This window comes from Scomber japonicus, chromosome 16 (assembly GCF_027409825.1).
Source record: "Scomber japonicus isolate fScoJap1 chromosome 16, fScoJap1.pri, whole genome shotgun sequence".
Classification (NCBI taxonomy): domain Eukaryota; kingdom Metazoa; phylum Chordata; class Actinopteri; order Scombriformes; family Scombridae; genus Scomber; species Scomber japonicus.
Window position 1 is genome coordinate 12339624 of NC_070593.1, and position 17852 is coordinate 12357475.

Genomic DNA, 17852 nt, shown 5'->3' on the forward strand with positions numbered 1-17852 from the left:
GAAAAAATGGACAAAACATCAAACATGGTATACACACATGCATAAATAGTCTCTACAGTGTAGCTGCAGCACTGGGGTTCACAGGCCTGATGATGAGGGTGAGCTCCATCGGCACAGGAGGAGGAACAAATCTCTCCTCCCTCAGCAGCTGCAGTAATAAATCCTCAGTGTCCTGTGGCCAGCGGTATACACGTGTGTTCTGAAGCCAGTTTGGGACGTGCTTCTGTGAGGAGCATGTACATTTTATTAAGGTGGATAGTGAGAAAATGAGAAATAAAGTGGACAATGATGTGAAAAGTCTGAAGTTCTCTGACCTGGGATGCATTGAGGAAGAGGACTGGTATGAATCTGAAATTCAAGCTGCCTTGTTGGATGAATTCATTCTGCATCTAGCAAAATTTGGATACAAAAATACCTATTAGCAATTTATTTCAGAATGATGTCTCATTTAAACAAATTGTATGTTTTTCTCACCATGGTGTGAACATATTTAGTGTGTAAACCATGGCTGTCCACTATAGATCCTTCAATATCCGCCTTATACTTTGGACTGATGGCTACGATAATCAGGGTTGTTGGCTGTTTGAAAAAAACACACATTTTGTTCACATTCACTGCTTGAAAAGATTAAAACCTTCAAGTTCACAGACACTGTAAATCAAAATATCAATATTAGATTTCTTTTGGAATTTTTGTTAAACTTTTAAACTACAATGTCATAGTTAGTCAATAAGTCATAAAAGTTAATAATAATATAACAATAATAAATAAATGTTATAAAATTTGTGGTATTCACTTACATCTTTCAGGTAACTATCCTCCCACTTATTGATGTCCATGCATCTAATGGGGTTATCAAATATGTCAATCTGTGAAATCAAAATCCGTTAGTGTACTTGTGCAATGTTTTACAAGTGAAAGAAGAGACAGTTGTGTTATGATGTGTAGACGCTTACAGCTGGTCGGAAACCTTGCTTTGTGAGAAAGTCTACAAAGGGGACCATCTCTGAAGACGTGTCCGAGGAATAGGTTATAAAAACGTTCCCTAAAGAAGAGGATAGATCATATAATCACTATGACGGTAGTTGTTTGTTAATTATGTGAGTTTAAAGATATATTTTTAAAGATGTGATTTGTGCTGTGAGGTGTTTCCAGATTTTGTCCACCTGAATTAGATTTCAACCACCTCACAAATGATGCAATCAGATACAACACTATACTGCAGTCTCCAAAATGAGCATGAGGATGAATCAGTACCTCAGACACTGTCAACAACAGCTCAAAATGATCTCAAAGGTGTTTCCCTAAACTATGATGGAGATAAACCTTTCAATAAATCCAAAGCAGGGACCTTCTTTGTTGCATTTATTCACATTCTAGTTTAAATAATCTAAAAAATATAACTTTCATTTTCAATCCCTCTATATTCAAGTTTACATTAGACTATATAAGAACAATATTAACAAAAATGTAGTAGGGCAACTTTTCTGTCTGTGTGTAATCTTGAGAAGATTAACAAGTGAATGCAATGTTGATTTAAAATGTATTTGATTTAATTTTACTAAGCACCTAAACAGGCCAGGCAGGTTTACAGAGACATCATAAAATTGATAACACACCCTGCCTCCAGTGCTCACTATATGAGAATAACATTAAGTCCTTCTATACCCCACACAAAATCAAATCCCCTGACTGAGTTATTTTTATTTTATTTATCCAGATGTTCAATACACCCAAGGGCAGAAAATGACTCACGGCACTCATTGGGCAGACTGATGGTTCGTCTTTTCTCATGTGGATGTGAGGCAGATGCCCCTGCTCCTGCTGGGCTCAGGTTCATCACACTGACCTGTGATACATTGTCCACAGGGGGGACAGAGAACTGTGGCACGTTAACTGAGACAGCTCCCTGGGCCAGGCTGTCATTCATAAAGTCCTCATGTTTGAGCCTGAAGCAGCCAGAAAAAAAATATACAACAACTCTTCAGTTGAACTGTTCCTGAATGTGAAGCATAAATGTATTTCCCTCAGTCTGAGTCAAAGAGGTTCAAGAGCTTTTACCAGTTTTGAGAGTCAGCCCAGGGACCTCTGTGCTGGTGATATGAGTGGTGATGGTGTGGACTGAGGTTGTACGGCCTTTCTCCTGCAGAGTGGTAATACCTGACATCCATAGTATGATGAAAATCTGTGGACACAGTTTAAACAAACATTTCTCAGTGAAAGTTAAGCTTGATAAAAAAGTTGACAGTCTTGCTCAACTGCTCGGAGTTACAAGAGAGAAACGGGCCAGAGAAACAATTTCAAGATCAAATACACATACTGTACTTGCCAATCAAATGAATAATATTAACAATACAACTGCTGCTAATGACCATAATTAAGCACAACTTGAAAGTGAATCTACTTGTTACTTTACAAATTAAGATTTTACACAGAACACATATAATCCATTTATAAGTTAAATATTATATCAAATTACCCAACAGTATATTAAGTAGTGTAAATTTGTACTAGAAATGCTGCTCAAACAATTTTCAAACAATCAAATGAATGCTATTCCAAATAACACTGAGTGGTAAATATGGATTGGAAGACTAATGCACTAGACTGGACTAATGCCAAAATTTAAACAAAGTGACTCATGTTAATAGATTAGAAACAAATAGATTTTTTATGCACAAGTAATATTAATCCAATAATTTGTTGTAATGTAACTCTGAAAGGGAATATTCTGATTCATAGTGAGTATTACTTTTAATACTTAAAGTACATTTTGCTACCATTTTTGTCCTTACCGTGGCTGTGCATGCAGTGGTGAGGAGGTAAAAAGGGTCTACAATGTTGCAACTCATCGTCAGATCTCAGCGGCAAAGGAGGTTCAAGTTCCACCTCTGCATCACTCTGAAGCTCAGAATTGTATTCATCATTGCCCCTAAAATATAAGACAAAATGAATGAATCCAAACTATACTTCATTCTGTGATTCATTTCTTAATTCCTGTGTACAAAGACAGTCTTGTCTCAGTTACCTATATGTTTCTTCTGGTGTTCCACACTGATTTGGTCCACAGTCCCGACAACAGCACGGTCCTCTCGTGTCACCATGACTTCTGTCTGCAGCAGGACGAGAGTACCAGCCATCAGGAGGGTGATGATGGAAATTCAGCCTGGCAGACATTGCTCCTGGATCTGCAGGCTCTCTTTGCTGCATCAGCTCTACCTGAGATTTTACTTCCAGTTTTTGGCCACTTTTATGTGTGCGTTGGTAGAAATAATGTGCATCACTGCAACTGGTTGGTATAAACTGATCTTGCTGGGGACTTGCATGAAATATCTGGTTTACTGTGACTTCAGGTTTTAAAGTTTGAATGCAATTTTCTGACTTGTTTGTGTTGCAAAACATTTTCAGTTCTGGTACTTTTTCTGATTTTTCCATTCTTAAACAAATGACTTCAGTGTTGCCAGAGTCCTGCAGGGAAAAGCAGAAAAACACAACATTAAATGGAGTAAAGTTTCATGCACAATCTGTAAGAATTATTCTCAGTAAAGATTTCACATTAAGTTATTATTACAGGAATAAGATCTTTTTTGCACTGTATGTATCACGCCAAGATGACAGAGTCTTACCAGAAACAATGACCGACCTGTTCTCTGCAGGATTCTTCAGACTCCTGTGGGTGCAGAGGCTTGTGTGTGTAACAGCCTGCTATATGCAAATTCTTGACTGCTTGAACTGCGTCCAATCAGATCCAAGAAAGTACCGTTTGTGTTGCTCAGCCAGATCAGCCAGAAAAGGTCTAGCTGAGGTGGATAGTTTTCAAAAGTGGACTCTATGCTTGAAGTCTATGATTATCATGATTATAATTATGATGATGATTATTGTTATACAAAATGACTTTTCAGCTGCAGGAGAGACAATGAAACAGAGACTAAAATACATTAAAGCTATACTTTCAAAAGGCTAAATTCAAGCAGAAATTGAAACACTTGCTGTCTGCTGGCAAACATTTGACTTTCTACTTTCCAGGTGGACACCCGTGAAGTGCTTTGCATATATTCTGTTGAGTCATGTTGTTTTGTGTCAAATTCAGCCCGAGGGCAAAACCATAAACACTCAATTTCTCTTACAGACACCTCAGTCATTTCAGCTGCGTGTACTTAAACAGCAATGATGGATTTCCACTGTCATTTACCCTGGAGAAAAAAAGCCTATGGTGCTATGTTCAATAAAGAAAGGTTAGCAGTCAACGGATCTTTAGACCTACTTACTGACTTAAATGTGTTAAATGGGAATTGGTTGAAAGTGATGAGTTCCCAGGAAAATGATGGCAAGATTGTTTATTTCAAAACCAGTTGTGTACAAGTAACAGACAGAGACAATAAATAATACAGAGACCAAAAACATTTCTTGTATATCTACTGAATTAGGGTAAACAAAGTGATACAAAAAAAAGTTTTCTGCTCACTTTCCCAACCCTGAAAAGCAAACAAAAATACACAGAAATGGCGTACTGTCCTGGAATGCACCCTCTCACCCACAGAGAGAGAAGTCAGATTCTTGAGCATGATCAAATGTCATCCAGGGCTACAGGTGTCCCTGCAGAATCATGTATGTAATATAATATATGACACACAAGACTGTCTGTGGAAAATGAGGAGAAAAATAAAATAAAATAAAATAAAATGAAATAAATAAACACGTTTGGTCTCGTAAAAAACGTGTTATTTCCTGTTACACGTCATGGAGGGACAAACACAAGTGTGCATTCTTTGTTCCCATCATGTAAGTGGCAGTTTGTTTGTTTGTTTGGCTGCTCAAGCAAAAAAGACAATCTGAATGTGTGAAGCAGAATTTTAACACAGCCTTCTGCCATTTAATAATGCTTTTAAAGTATCGTCAATATAATAAGTAGTCACCCAAACAAAGGTTGGGGGGGGGGGGGGCGGGGGTCAGCCCCTGTACAACTGCAAGAAGCTGAACTAAAAGTTACTTTAAGCCGATCTAAAAATCATTGGCTGAAGCTGAAATGCAATGGATGCACTTAATATCAGTGCAGATGCCATACAAGTTTGGGTGAAGGAGTCCATGATGCATTAGGCATTAAGTTAGTGTGTAGAAAGCATGAAGGCATTCCCTTACGTTATAAGAATATCACTAAACATGAAAAGGCAAGAACAGGTGTTATAGTACATCTAAGTTCCTTGAGAAGAGGAGCAGTATTGTTATACAGTATTAACTTAGTAAAAAAAGGTCAGTGGACTCCCAGAAAAACTTCTGAGATATTTCAGTCCACAATGTCTAACTATTACCATTCCTACAATTATTATGTCAATATTTGTTACCAAGCCTCACACGTTTTCTACGAGCCGTAAATTCTGAAATAACTTTGGATTAAAAAAAAAAATCCACACATTTCCAAAATATCAAAAGTAATATAAAATGAAACAAAAAGAGATAACAAGCAATTTATATTTACACTACATACAAGTTACACAACACAACTCATCTCCTTCACCCATGGCAGTCATTTTCAACTCTGCAGTCATGTCAGCGCCCCCTCCCACCTTCAAAACATCCTCTGATTTGATAGTCAGTTTGCCGTCTATCTGTGTGTGTGTGTGTGTGTGTGAGGCTTGGAAGTCAAGAAGTCAGTCGATGCCACACGATGAGAGAGAATAGGTGGTGTCTGGCTCCCTCTGGTGGGAAGCTGGTGAAATGACATGAGGCGAGGGCAGCAGCGCTCAGAGGTTATCCCCCGGCTGGTACTGAGGCTCAGTGGCAGTGAAGTAGTCCTCCAAAAAGGCCTGCAGGTACTCGAAGGTGGGCCTCTCCTCCGGGTCTTTCTTCCAGCACTGCACCATCAGCTCGTGCAGGGATGTGGGACAGTCCTGAGGGCACGGCATCCGGTAGCCTCGCTCAACCTGCTCCAGCACCTCACGGTTGTTCATGCCTGGAGAGAGGAACATGGAGGAATGAAGGCTGTTATGTACTTGCCTTTCAAATAACTATTCTCCCTCTAATTGCTCTCATTTATGAGCCATGAGCCGCATTTTTAAACATGAATTTGTTTCTCAAGGGAACAGTTAGGATATTTCATACTTTGCAGCAGCTGCGGCAAGAACAGTAGACAGCATGTAACCAAGATGATCTAAGATCAAATTTAGACTGAGATATTACCAAGTTGACCCTGTGCTTCAGTTTGACAAGAAAACTAAATAAAATGAACAAACTAACTGATTTAGGTGTGCAAAGTTTTTTTGTGCTTTCAACTTTGACTTTCATGCTCAATAATAGAATTGATTTAAAATTAATCAAGTTAGAAAATAGTATTATTGTGTCATGGTGCAGTGGTAACTATTGTTACCACTGCAGGTTCTGGGTTTGAACCCACTGACTTTTCTGTGAGGAGTTTGCACATTCTCTAGATGTTAGCCCTGTGATTGACTAATGGCCTGTCCAGGATGTACCCCGCCTCCCACCCAGTGTCAGCTGAGACTGATGATGACCCCCATGACCCTCTAGGATAAGATTGCTTGTGCTAAATAAGTCAAAATGCTAACTAGTGATTATTTGGTCACTGTAAAAGAGCTAATGTAACATGAAGCTAACATTTTAAAGCAAACACCCTCTTTCAACTAAGCACTCTTTAATTTATAAATGCCCTCCAAAAAATGTTCCTCATAGGACAACTTTCATGTGTACAAAACAAATATATTTGGGTGTGAGTTTATACAGGATCACTGTATACAAAGCTCTGCACGGCAGAGAATGGGGAGTGACAATAAAAACTTTCCCCCAGGGAAAAATAGACTCTGTGCCAACAGTTGAGGGTGGAGCTTGTGAAATGATACATGAACAGTAGCTGTAGGAGCTTAAATAAACTGCCGTACTGCAAAAGTTGTATTGTGCTGCGATAGGAGTTACTCACAGGCTCTATTTTTGTTTTGTTTTTTACTGTGTGATACATTTTCTCAAATTCTAATCTTTCCAGATTTACTTGAGTATTATAACTCAAAATCCTATTTAAAACCTCATACACATATAGTCCATCCTAACAGGTATTTTCAATTGACTAATTAGACCTTATAGGCAGAACAGCTTACACCAATATTTGTTTTGAACAAAAAGCTTGGTGACATATTGCAAAATAGCTTCACCCAACTTCTAATTAGCCTGAGTAACTGGATACACCTCTGTGGGGAAAGGCGTGTAAACATAAAGAATATAATAGTTTTTCTCACTAAAAACAGTGTCCTCTTACTGTCCAGCTAGCATAATCCTGATAAAAGAAGATCTGGTTATTACCATGTGCTCATAGCAATAAACTTCATCAGTTGTAGGTGTGGTGCAGCAACTACTTCACAGACCGTTTTGACCTGCATTTTACCTCTCAGGCTACACACAGGCTGCCCTACTTTATTGGTGGAGGTTGTATGCATGGTTGATAATGATTTCCTCTGAGGAATTAACCATTTTCAAATAGCTTTTTATCATTTTTACCTTTATTAAACATCTGAATGTGCAGAAAGAAAATTAGGAGGAGAGAGGGGTATGACATGCAACAAAGGTCTACAGCCTGATGTAGTATGCATCGTAACTAGAAGAATGCTGAACAACCTGGATATTGTGCCTCATTTAGTCTTATATTATTTTGAAACTCACTATGGACACTCAGTTAAATGTATAAATATGACATAGAGCAACGCATGGATATTTAACACGTTCACACAGTCAGCTGGGAACATTCCTCTGCATAATGCACACTGTAACGTACATTATGCAACATGCTGCTCTTTTTTTAGCTTGCAGAGCTGTTGCTAACGTCAAGCACGCATGCACGCACACGCACACACACACACACACACTCAAACAAAAGCAATCAACTGGATTTGATAAGTGATTACATAATTCACAGAGCTCTCTCTCACCTGGATAGGGCACTCTGCCCTTGGTCACTAGTTCTGTCAACAGGATGCCAAATGACCACACGTCTGACTTGATGGTGAATTTACCATAGAGCGCAGCCTCAGGAGCAGTCCACTTAATGGGAAACTTTGCACCTAAAAAGAAATGCAGAAACATGATTTTAAATAAGTTTTGTTAATTTACTCGTGTCTGAAATTCCAGCAGAAATAGAGATACAACCTTTACCAAAACCTAAGGAATAAGTAGGTCACTTTGCTCTGCATGGGTTTTTTACTCTGATTTCATTAGTGCAGAGACATTACGACATGATAACATCCCACTAGGGGGATAAAAGGAAAAGAAAAAAAAAACGGAACAATTCCATTATCTCTCTCCCTCTCAGTTTGCACTTGGTCCAGGTTGAGGAAGTAAACATTGAAATCGCTAACAAATGAGTGACTGAACATGTTGACAGAGTGACTGAGAGTCTGGAAGTCGTCCTGGTGTAGTTCACGTCTGCCAACGCAGGCTCAGGAGAAAACAACATTTGAGTGATTCAGGGTATAGCCGCTTATTCCTCATCTTTTCAATAAGATACACAGTGACAGATGGATTTTCATGTGCGCAACATGCACGCAGAGGAGTGCAGTCTGCAGTGTTAAATTCCTGCACTGTGGCCTTGCTCTTTGTGATATGCTATTGTCTTTTAGCCATGCTGTAACCACAAGTGCTTAGTTTTCCACTGGTGTCACCAAGAGAAATTCCTGCTCATTTACCGTACTTATTGTGGAAGTGTGTGTGGTGTGTGTCTGTCACAAGCTACTTTTGGGGACACGTTTCAGACTAAAGACCAGTTAATTGAGGACAGCTTGTACAACAGGGGGCAAAATCTGTGCCTCCATTTTGGGATTTTTGTGAAGATTTTTTGTGTCAGCAGTTAAGTTTAGGGTTAGATTATGGTTAAGGTAAGGGTTAGACAGGTAGAGGTCATGGGTAAGGTTAGGACAAGTGTCCAGGAAATTAATGCAAGTGTATGTAATGTTCCCAGAAGTGACCGAAGTAAATTCGTTTGTGTTTGACTTAAGTCACTTTCAGGGACATACACCAGACTCAAGACCAGTTGACTGGGGATGGCTTGTATGACAAAATACATGTCCCCAGTTAGTAAAATGTAGATTTTTGGGTCAGTTGTTAAAGTTAAGGTAAGGGTCATGATTAGGCAAATAGTAGTTATGGTTAGGGTAAATCTCCAGGAAATGAATGTAAATCTATGTAAATACCCCAAAAGTGACTTAAGTAAACCTGTGTGTGTGTGTGTGTGTGTGTGTGTGTGTGTGTGTGTGTGTGTGTGTGTGTAGTGTGTGTGTGTGTGTGTAGAATATGTCTTGGACTTGACAAAATGGAATAAGTCGTCTGCCAGCCCGCACACTTTTTCCTCTGACGTTGATGTTTTTTAGAAGATGTTGTGGTTGGGGACAGATTGAATACTATAGCACCATTTGAGTCAGACAGCTGCCAAGGTCATCATCCCTTTAAAAAAAAAAACAACTACATTTTCTGACTTTGGCAATCCACTAAGACTGTAACCAGTACCTTGTCTTGCCGTGTATTCATTGTCCTCGATGAGCCTGGCCAGACCAAAGTCAGCAATCTTACACACCAGACTGTCTCCAACCAGGATGTTGGCAGAACGCAGGTCTCTGTGGATGTAGTTCATCCGCTCAATATATGCCATGCCTGCTGCCACCTGGGAAATAGAGTTATTTTTTCAAGTGAACATCATATCACTGAACTATTTCAAGGGCAAGATGTTTAATAGATTTACAGTTATTTCATCATCACTTAGCTTTGATGAATGAATGGGAAACACTCGTAGATTATTCAAGTGAATTAAACTGTTTAGATCACACTAGTAACAAATCCACAGTGTAGAGCACAGCATACATTTTTTTAACAACGTACCTGAGCTGCCATGTCCACTAGATTTGGCAGTTTGAGGCTTCGTCCTTCTCCATCTTTGAGGAAATCAAGCAAACTCCCTACAAAAAGACAAAAAAATCAACAAGTTAGGATCTACTGTCTCACATTGTCTTCCGCTGCCAGCTTTCAACTCAGATTTGGATCAAAACTGAATCAACATGTCAATTCTGGGCTCAGATATGTATTTGTTATTGCTGTGGTAACTAAGTGTCTGCATCAATGAAATAAATTGTGCCTGCTTCAGTATAGTAATGTCCACATGACAGGACCGACCTCCATTTTTTGAAGTAGGATACATACTGTACTGTCCATGCAGGTGCATGAATTATGTACACACTGTGTGCACAAAGGCATGTATGTAAAATTCATAATGTCTTTTTAAGTGAAATGGCGCTACCTTTGCTCATGTACTCTGTGACGATATAGATGGGCTCTTCGGACACCACGGCGTAGAGCTGCACCAGCTTGTCATGTCGGAGCTTCTTCATGATCTGAGCCTCCTCCAGGAAGGATTCGGGCGACATGGTGCCAGGCTTCAGAGTCTTCACCGCCACCTTCGTGGTGCCGTTCCATGTGCCTGAAGAGAAAAAAAGAGGTTGTTCAAGGGTAATGTGGTGATTGTGTGGCATTTCAGCAGGATTTTATTTTCAGATAGAGATATTCATTATTTAAAAAATGCAATGGAGAGTCTGATAAAATGAAATGAGAAAGGTATTAAAGGACTATTGAATTTATCAGCTATCTTTAGAATGTTATTTACTGTACAATCGCCTGTATTGGTTTAAATACAGTATAGAACAAATAGTAGACAACAAATAAAGGTCGGAGGCAGCTAAAGTATGGAAAAAAATATGGTATAATATATTGATAATATTGAATTTTTCATTATTTTCCTGGTTTCCTGGATTAAACTTGATATTTTATAAATACAATTGATCTCAACTGAATACAATTAACTCTATTGTAACCAAATGTTACATTCATGGTACAAACTGCTCTGAAGAAACAAAGGAAGCAAATTGCACGTATCTAAAGTTGAGTTTAAGTTAAGTTTTTGGAATGATATGGATTTGAGCAACACTTAAAATGTATTTTAGGATTTGACATAATCCATGTTTTTTGGACCAACATGTTCAGATGGAGCATTTCACTGCCCAGTGTGGAACAAATTAAGCTTTTTATTGAACTGAAGTGAACTAAGACTGGCGGTGTATGAACATGGTTAAGATATATCTTGTACAGATATACAGAAATAACAAATAACATATCTTCCACAACTGTTAAATGAATACAACAAGTTTACAATACAAGAACATATTTTAATGACATTTAAAGAAGCATCACTAAAAGCAAAAGCTACTCTCTGTGAGTAATGTAGAGTTGATGTGAAGTTGGGTTTAGTCTTCGACAGTTAAGTGATCACACATGTAAAGTATGTTTTGCAACTTTGCTCACAGCTGTTTATTTTTCACTGGGGCCAAAAGAGGACGCCAAAGAGATACGCACCCATCCAGACCTCTCCAAACTGGCCGTTACCGAGACGTTTGATGAGCTGCAGCGACTCCCGCGGGATCTCCCACACGTCTTTGGTTTTGACGGACAGGTCGGTCAGGCGAGGCATGCCTTTGTGGCACGGCACGATCAGTCTGCAGCAAAGCCCTGCAGCCCTCGCTGAATCAACCGTACAGTTTGAATATTAGAGTAGTGTGGAAACTTTAATCATTTTATAGAATAAGAGAAAACAAGACATAGAGTTCTCATTTCGAAATGTTTTTGTACTTCCTCTATAAATGTATCAGTCTCACCAGAGTAATGCTGCACCAACTGCTGGAGCGTCTCAAACTGGGCCCTGGTGGTGATGTAGTAACCTCCACTGTCCAGCTTGCGAATTTTATAGTGTTTGACGTGGTCTCCCTTGATGTCATCCCAGTCCTGAATGGAGAGGGAGTAGGCCCCTGGAACACAGTGATAAAGAATGAAACTGGCAGATTGAAGTAATTTAGAGCAAAGTCTCTGGAAAGACTTGAATTGTTTTGCTTCCTGTGAGTGCGTGATAGTTTAAACAAAATGTATATGTAGCAGATTGTGCAAAAGATTTAGGGCAATAAATATGGAGAACCTGTACAGTTAATGAATACCACACTGGATGTTAAATTCTGAGGTTGGTTTAATGATTTTTTTGAAAGCGTGTCAAAAAATAAACTACTTATAATGGCACATTACACATCAAAGCGTTACTAAATATTTGTGCATTGACAAACACTTCTGTCTGTTTCCTAAAGTCTAAAAGCATTCAATATCTCAGCATGTTAAAGTACCTTTGGTTGTTTCACTCTCACGGATGAGGAAAGTGCCTCTGGCGTTGCCGTTGGAGAGCAGCTGCCTCTCTGCATCCTTTCGGCCTAATTTACCAAAATACCAGCTGCAGGAAAGGAGAGAAAAAAGTCAAACTATAACGTATCATAACATTTTTCAAACATTCTGTCTTTATTCTTACCATAAGTGCTACTATGCCATATTTAACAAAAGCCAGCAGGATGGGCTTTCAAATATTCATGATATGCTCTCTGCTGATGACGCTGCTGTGCCTCTGAGACTGTGTGTGTGTGTGTGTGTGTGTGTGTGTGTGTGTGTGTGTGTGTGTGTGTAAGAGAGAGAGTGTGTGTGTGCTCATATAAAACATTTTTACTCACTCCTCAGCCTGGATTGAGTCCACTGGAGCCACGTAATTGCTGGGAATGTAACCAGTTCCACCTGTAGTGAGAGAGCGAGCCTCCCACCAGTCTCCCTCACTGAAGAGAGGAGGACAGAGAGAGATGAAGGATGGAAGCAGAGACAGACAGAAGTAATGGATGCTCAGATTTATTGACTGTCTTTGTTTCTGTTAGCTGAGAGCACATACATAAAAACAAACCATTACATAAAAGCAGCTGTTTTCTAATGGCTGGGGCTGCATCATTAAAATATAAAAAGACAATATAAATCATACAGGATATAGTAAGAAAGGATGATCTGTTCTACTTAACATATGAAAACAAAACCTCAGTGAGTAAATCAGTGAAACAACATTTCATTCCATATTCATCGCTCAGACATTCACAACAGAAAAAAAAGCAGACAGTGAAAACACGACCGCCACCCTTAATGCTGTCATGCAGATGTTTTCACACTTACGTGCTGTTGAGGATCTGGAACCTCTCCCCCTTTCTGAAGCTGAGGTCATCCTCGGTCCTGGCTTCGTAGTCGTAAAGAGCCACAAACAGAGTCACCCCTGCAGGAAAAGAAAGTTGTATATGGTGGTTAGTGGTGGTAGCTAAATCTTAATTGTATGGATGAAGTGTAACATTGGGTTTTTCATGGTGGTTTTATAGCTGGGTTCGCTCATCTGTTGAACACATGGGCAGCTTGTTATGTAATGGAAATGAGAATTGCTGCCTTCTTCATCTATTCTTTGCATCATTTCAAAAACTTTCAACTTCTTTCAGGTTTTGTTGAATATGTCCTCTACATTCAGTACATCCAGACAGTCATCCAACATTCATCTTCCCAATCAATCTTCAGTTGCACACAGAGTTTCTTAAAAGGAACTACTTTCTTTGTTTACTTCAAATGTTCTCTTTATTAAAGAGCCTGTTTACACTTTTAAATTTTAAAATGCATTTTAGATGATTGGATCAAAAGTGGACACCACTACTTACAATCACCCAGATGTAGATCACTCAAACCACTTGTCTATGTGGTCTGTGATACATTTGACCACATGTATTTTGAAGTGTGAACGCTAATGTGTTGCCAATGCCAACTGACTTCGTCCTCACAAACTCAACAGCTGGAATAGCCCGAAACATTTTTGTTTTCTTAGCTAGCCTGTGAAAAACAAATCTGGCACTTTTTTGGTGACAGACTGACATAATAACTGTGCAAGCTTCTGGTGGAAGTGACGTAGGCAGTAATGAAATCTGAACACTACTTGCCTGGTGATGCTTGATAGACGCAGGTGTTAACGGCAATGTGTCGCTGTCAACTTACGTTTGGATCACGAAACACATTTTAAAACCAAGTATAACAAATGTAACAGCCTCAAAGTCATACAGAATGTGCCTAAAAATACTTTAGCCTCTGGTAAAGTATTCTCTGGTAAAGCCTCTCTCATAATTTTGGTTTTGGCAGAGGCAATCTTGTTTATTCTTTGCTATGTTCCCATCCTTGTGGATTACTTTCCATTGTTTTTTATTTATGTATTGAATTTAAGCTGTAACAATTCATATTTTTAGAATACGAATGGGTCAAATAACTATGTGTAATACAAAAGGTGTCATTTGTAGTGATGCACTCATTGAGAATTATCACCCAACTACCCTTACTGTTTGATATTAACAGCCACCACTCTCATCAAGTAATTTTCAGATGCAGCAGACAGTTTGAACATTGTGAGGTGAGCATTTAGCAGCTAAAGAACCAGCTATTTCTGTCAGGAGTTGGTGTAGACAAACCAGAGCTAAAAGGAGAGTGAATATTGCACTTACATTTGTCAGTTGACTGCAAAAGAATGATAATGCTGCTCCATGTCTGCTGGATGTCAGCAAACAGTTGCTGACAAATTCACTTTCGCAAATTCATGAGTTGACAACATGTACATGCTGTGTTTACAGTTTGTTTCGTTTCCCCCTATTGGCCAACTAAATAAATAAATAAAAGTATGCACGTCTAACATGACAAGTATGACTTTCCTCTCTATCACACAGAGCATTGTCTAGGAGTGGTGAGCCAACAGTTAATGCCGACAAGGTCTAGATTAGGGAGGCCAATCAAACTTATCTGGTGTGACAGCCCCAGAGACTCTGTATCTGCTAATAAGCTTGAAACTGTAAAATGATTTCATTTTCTGATTTGATCGGAATCATCTCTGGACAGTCAGAGCTAACAGTGCTTCAATAAAGCTCTGCACACTTCCCAGCAAAGTATGCAATGACCTCCAAAATACACTTAACAATGACTGAAACTCAGAGGCAAACATGTGATGCCCTCACATGTTTCTTGTTGCAATCTTAGATATGAATGTTGGATAACGCTGCACTCCTGGACTAATTTCTTATTCATACAAGCTGCTGATGCTGACTCCACAGATGCAGAGTGTTTATCTGTGCTGGGATCTACCTTCAGAAAAAAAGCCAGAGTGGTTGACATCAAAGCAAGACATGCTGTTAATTTATGCATCACATATCATATGTATCTTTAAAATCTTAAGTGAGAAACGGTAAAGCACATTTGCCCGCCCTCAGAACACGTTTGCAATATTCAGCACAACGTCTATTCTTTCTGGTCATCAGATGTGCCTCGTAGAGTACCAGAATGATAATTTAGGTCACTCTGTTTTCCATTAACTTGCAGCCAGTGGTCATTTATCTTCTGCTGCGAGATTAATGTATCACAACACCACAATATGGAGCACACACAAGAAAAGAATCACAAATTCACTTTGGAATACAGTAGGAAAAAAAGGAGAAAAACAAGATGACAGTTCCAGCATGTGAGATGATTCAATATCTGTGAACATCTCACTGCAGATCTCATGTCAGGATACCAGTTCAGTGAGATAGTGAGAAGAGAGCAGGGCCCCCAGGCATTCATGGTCTTTAGTTCATTAGATTTTAAAATGGTCAAAGTTTATCCCCTTTAAAAAACAAAGAGCAAAATGTTCAATCTTGTAGTGTGTTTAGTGTGTTTGGGTGAAAGAAATCCAAAATATGCTAAATTACCAGAATAAATACAACTTGGTTTGATGTTAGCTAAAGTGCAGCTGAAGCTAACATGTTAATCCTGAAGTATAAAACCACACACACACACACACACACACACACACACACACACACACACACACACACACACACACACACACACACACACACACACACACACACACATTATAGCATTTCTTTACAATAGAAGTGACAATCCTCATCCTCTTATTTGAAATGACAATGAAATTAACATTTTTGTGGCAGAAAAGAAAGTGACACAGACATGATGAATACTGTTGGACCCTTCTTAATATCCCAGACAATGAGATGAAAACTACAACAGCTTCTAGACAATTACACTAGTCAGCGGTAGAAAGAAGTCCAGGGATTTTTCATTCTATTCCAAATAGTCTGAAATACTATATGTTATTATATGACAACGTCTTGTCATTAAACCTAAACCTAAAGCCAACACTAGCCTTTCACTGAGTACTGGATTAGGTCCAAACAGTAGAAGTGAAAATCAGATAAGTTTACAGTTTTATATCTTTGACTGACATTTTTATTTCTCATTTAATTGCTCTGTTTGTAATTTAACTGAAATGTATTTTAGAGCTTCCACTTACCCTGCTTTCATATCCAAAACAATGTGGCTGAGATCTAATTCATTCATCTCACCCTCACCCTTCTCCTCCTCCTCCTGATCAAACAACAGGTGAAGGAGGTGTGTGTGTGTGTGTGTGTGTAGAGCCAAAAGTCCTCTGTAGCTCCGTCTCTCTGTGCGTCTCTGTATTGCACTTAACTCTGTAAGCCCAGCCTGCTTTTTAGCAGCCCAATCAAATGCTAAGGATTTGATTTAAATCCCTCTTGTAACTGTACACCACTCAAATATTCCATTTAAATGGGAAACATGTCACAGCACAGAAGTTAAAGACGCTCTAAGTTCCATTTAAATGGGGGATTTAAGGAACTACTAAACCACCTGAAATTCAGTGGAGATTTTGAGTTTCCAGTTGTGACCAAAACTCAATTTCAGAAGCTAAATATAGAAATATATAAGTTTGGCATAAAAATGTATGCTTAAACGATGTTAAATACCAGCTTAAAACACCATAATCAAAACATAAGCTACCTCAGCTGAAGCATACTGGGTATTAAACAGCTCTTACAACTCACAGATTTATCAAAGACTTTTTCAGCCTCACCTGTTCCTCCCCTGGACCGCAGCGTCCCAGACTGCGAGGATGTGTGGACACCTCCAAACACCGTCACCCCCTGTGTGGCGCCGCTGTGGAAGTTGTTGTAGTTGGGGATGGTGGTGACCCCGAAGCTGGGGTAGTGCTGCGGCGTGGGGTCAGACCCATAGCGGTACCCCGAGTTGTGTGAGAGGCTGGTCTCCCGGTCATCAGTGAGTTTTGCTGCTTCTTTATCCTTACATTGGACACAGCCCATTCTCTACTTTCTGTGGGTAGAGAGAGAAAAAGACAGAGGTGGAATTAGTGCGTAGGTAAAATAATAGCTCCAAAGCTGACTCCAGTGGGGAAATTATGATTCAATATTCCATTATTTCAGAGCTTCCTCTGAGAGTTACAGCGAGCCCTCTGAAAAGTCTTTCAATTATGCTGAAATTAAACACGATACTTCAAACTCCATCACTAATTATACAGAGGAGCATAACGTGACAGAGCGGCAGTGTGTGGCTCGTTTGGATCACAGCTGTAAACATGTGTACACGCTGATGTTGACGTGACATACTTTACACTGAGAATACATCCAGTTCAACTCGCCATAAAAGAATTTAACAGCACTACTTATCATTGTTTACTTTTCCATCTTATTGCACCACCACACATGTGAGAAGAATTTACACCCGGCCATCGCATTTACAAGTTGGCATGCACTTTATTTTTGTTTGCTTTACAAGGAGCCACACACCCATCTATAGATTCAGAGTTAAAATGCAACAGAGAGCCCCCTTAACAGCAAACCGCTCCCTGGCTTCTACAACTGGGTCTCATGAGGGGGGGGGGACTGATGGAGCGTTTGGCCTCACTACAGCAAAGCTAAACCAGTTTCTGTAATGACTGAGGCAATCTGCTTTTCCAATTAAAAAGAGCCTTACCGTCTTTAAAGACCCAGTTAAACTAATGCACATTTCGGCTCCCCGTGCCCCCCCCCCCCCCCCAAGCCCTGGAAGCTCACGTAGCCGGGACAACAGCGGCTACG

The 17852-nt window shown here is 39.5% G+C and overlaps 1 protein-coding gene across 2 annotated transcripts; it reads right to left on the reverse strand.

The window, feature by feature from the left end:
• Positions 1-5730: 5730 nt before the first annotated feature.
• Positions 5731-17101, reverse strand: fyna (FYN proto-oncogene, Src family tyrosine kinase a). 2 transcript variants are annotated; one of them, XM_053335909.1, is made up of 11 exons: positions 16832-17101; positions 13060-13156; positions 12579-12677; positions 12204-12307; positions 11691-11840; positions 11392-11556; positions 10283-10462; positions 9868-9944; positions 9499-9652; positions 7929-8060; positions 5731-5950 (listed from the first exon to the last, which is right to left on the reverse strand). In XM_053335909.1, the coding sequence occupies exons 1-11, from the start codon at positions 17076-17078 to the stop codon at positions 5742-5744; spliced, it is 1614 nt and encodes a 537-aa protein (XP_053191884.1). In that variant the 5' UTR covers positions 17079-17101; the 3' UTR covers positions 5731-5741. The 2 variants fall into 2 exon arrangements, with proteins under 2 accessions (XP_053191884.1, XP_053191885.1); XM_053335910.1 differs by lacking the exon at positions 11392-11556.
• Between the last annotated feature and the right edge of the window lie 751 nt (positions 17102-17852).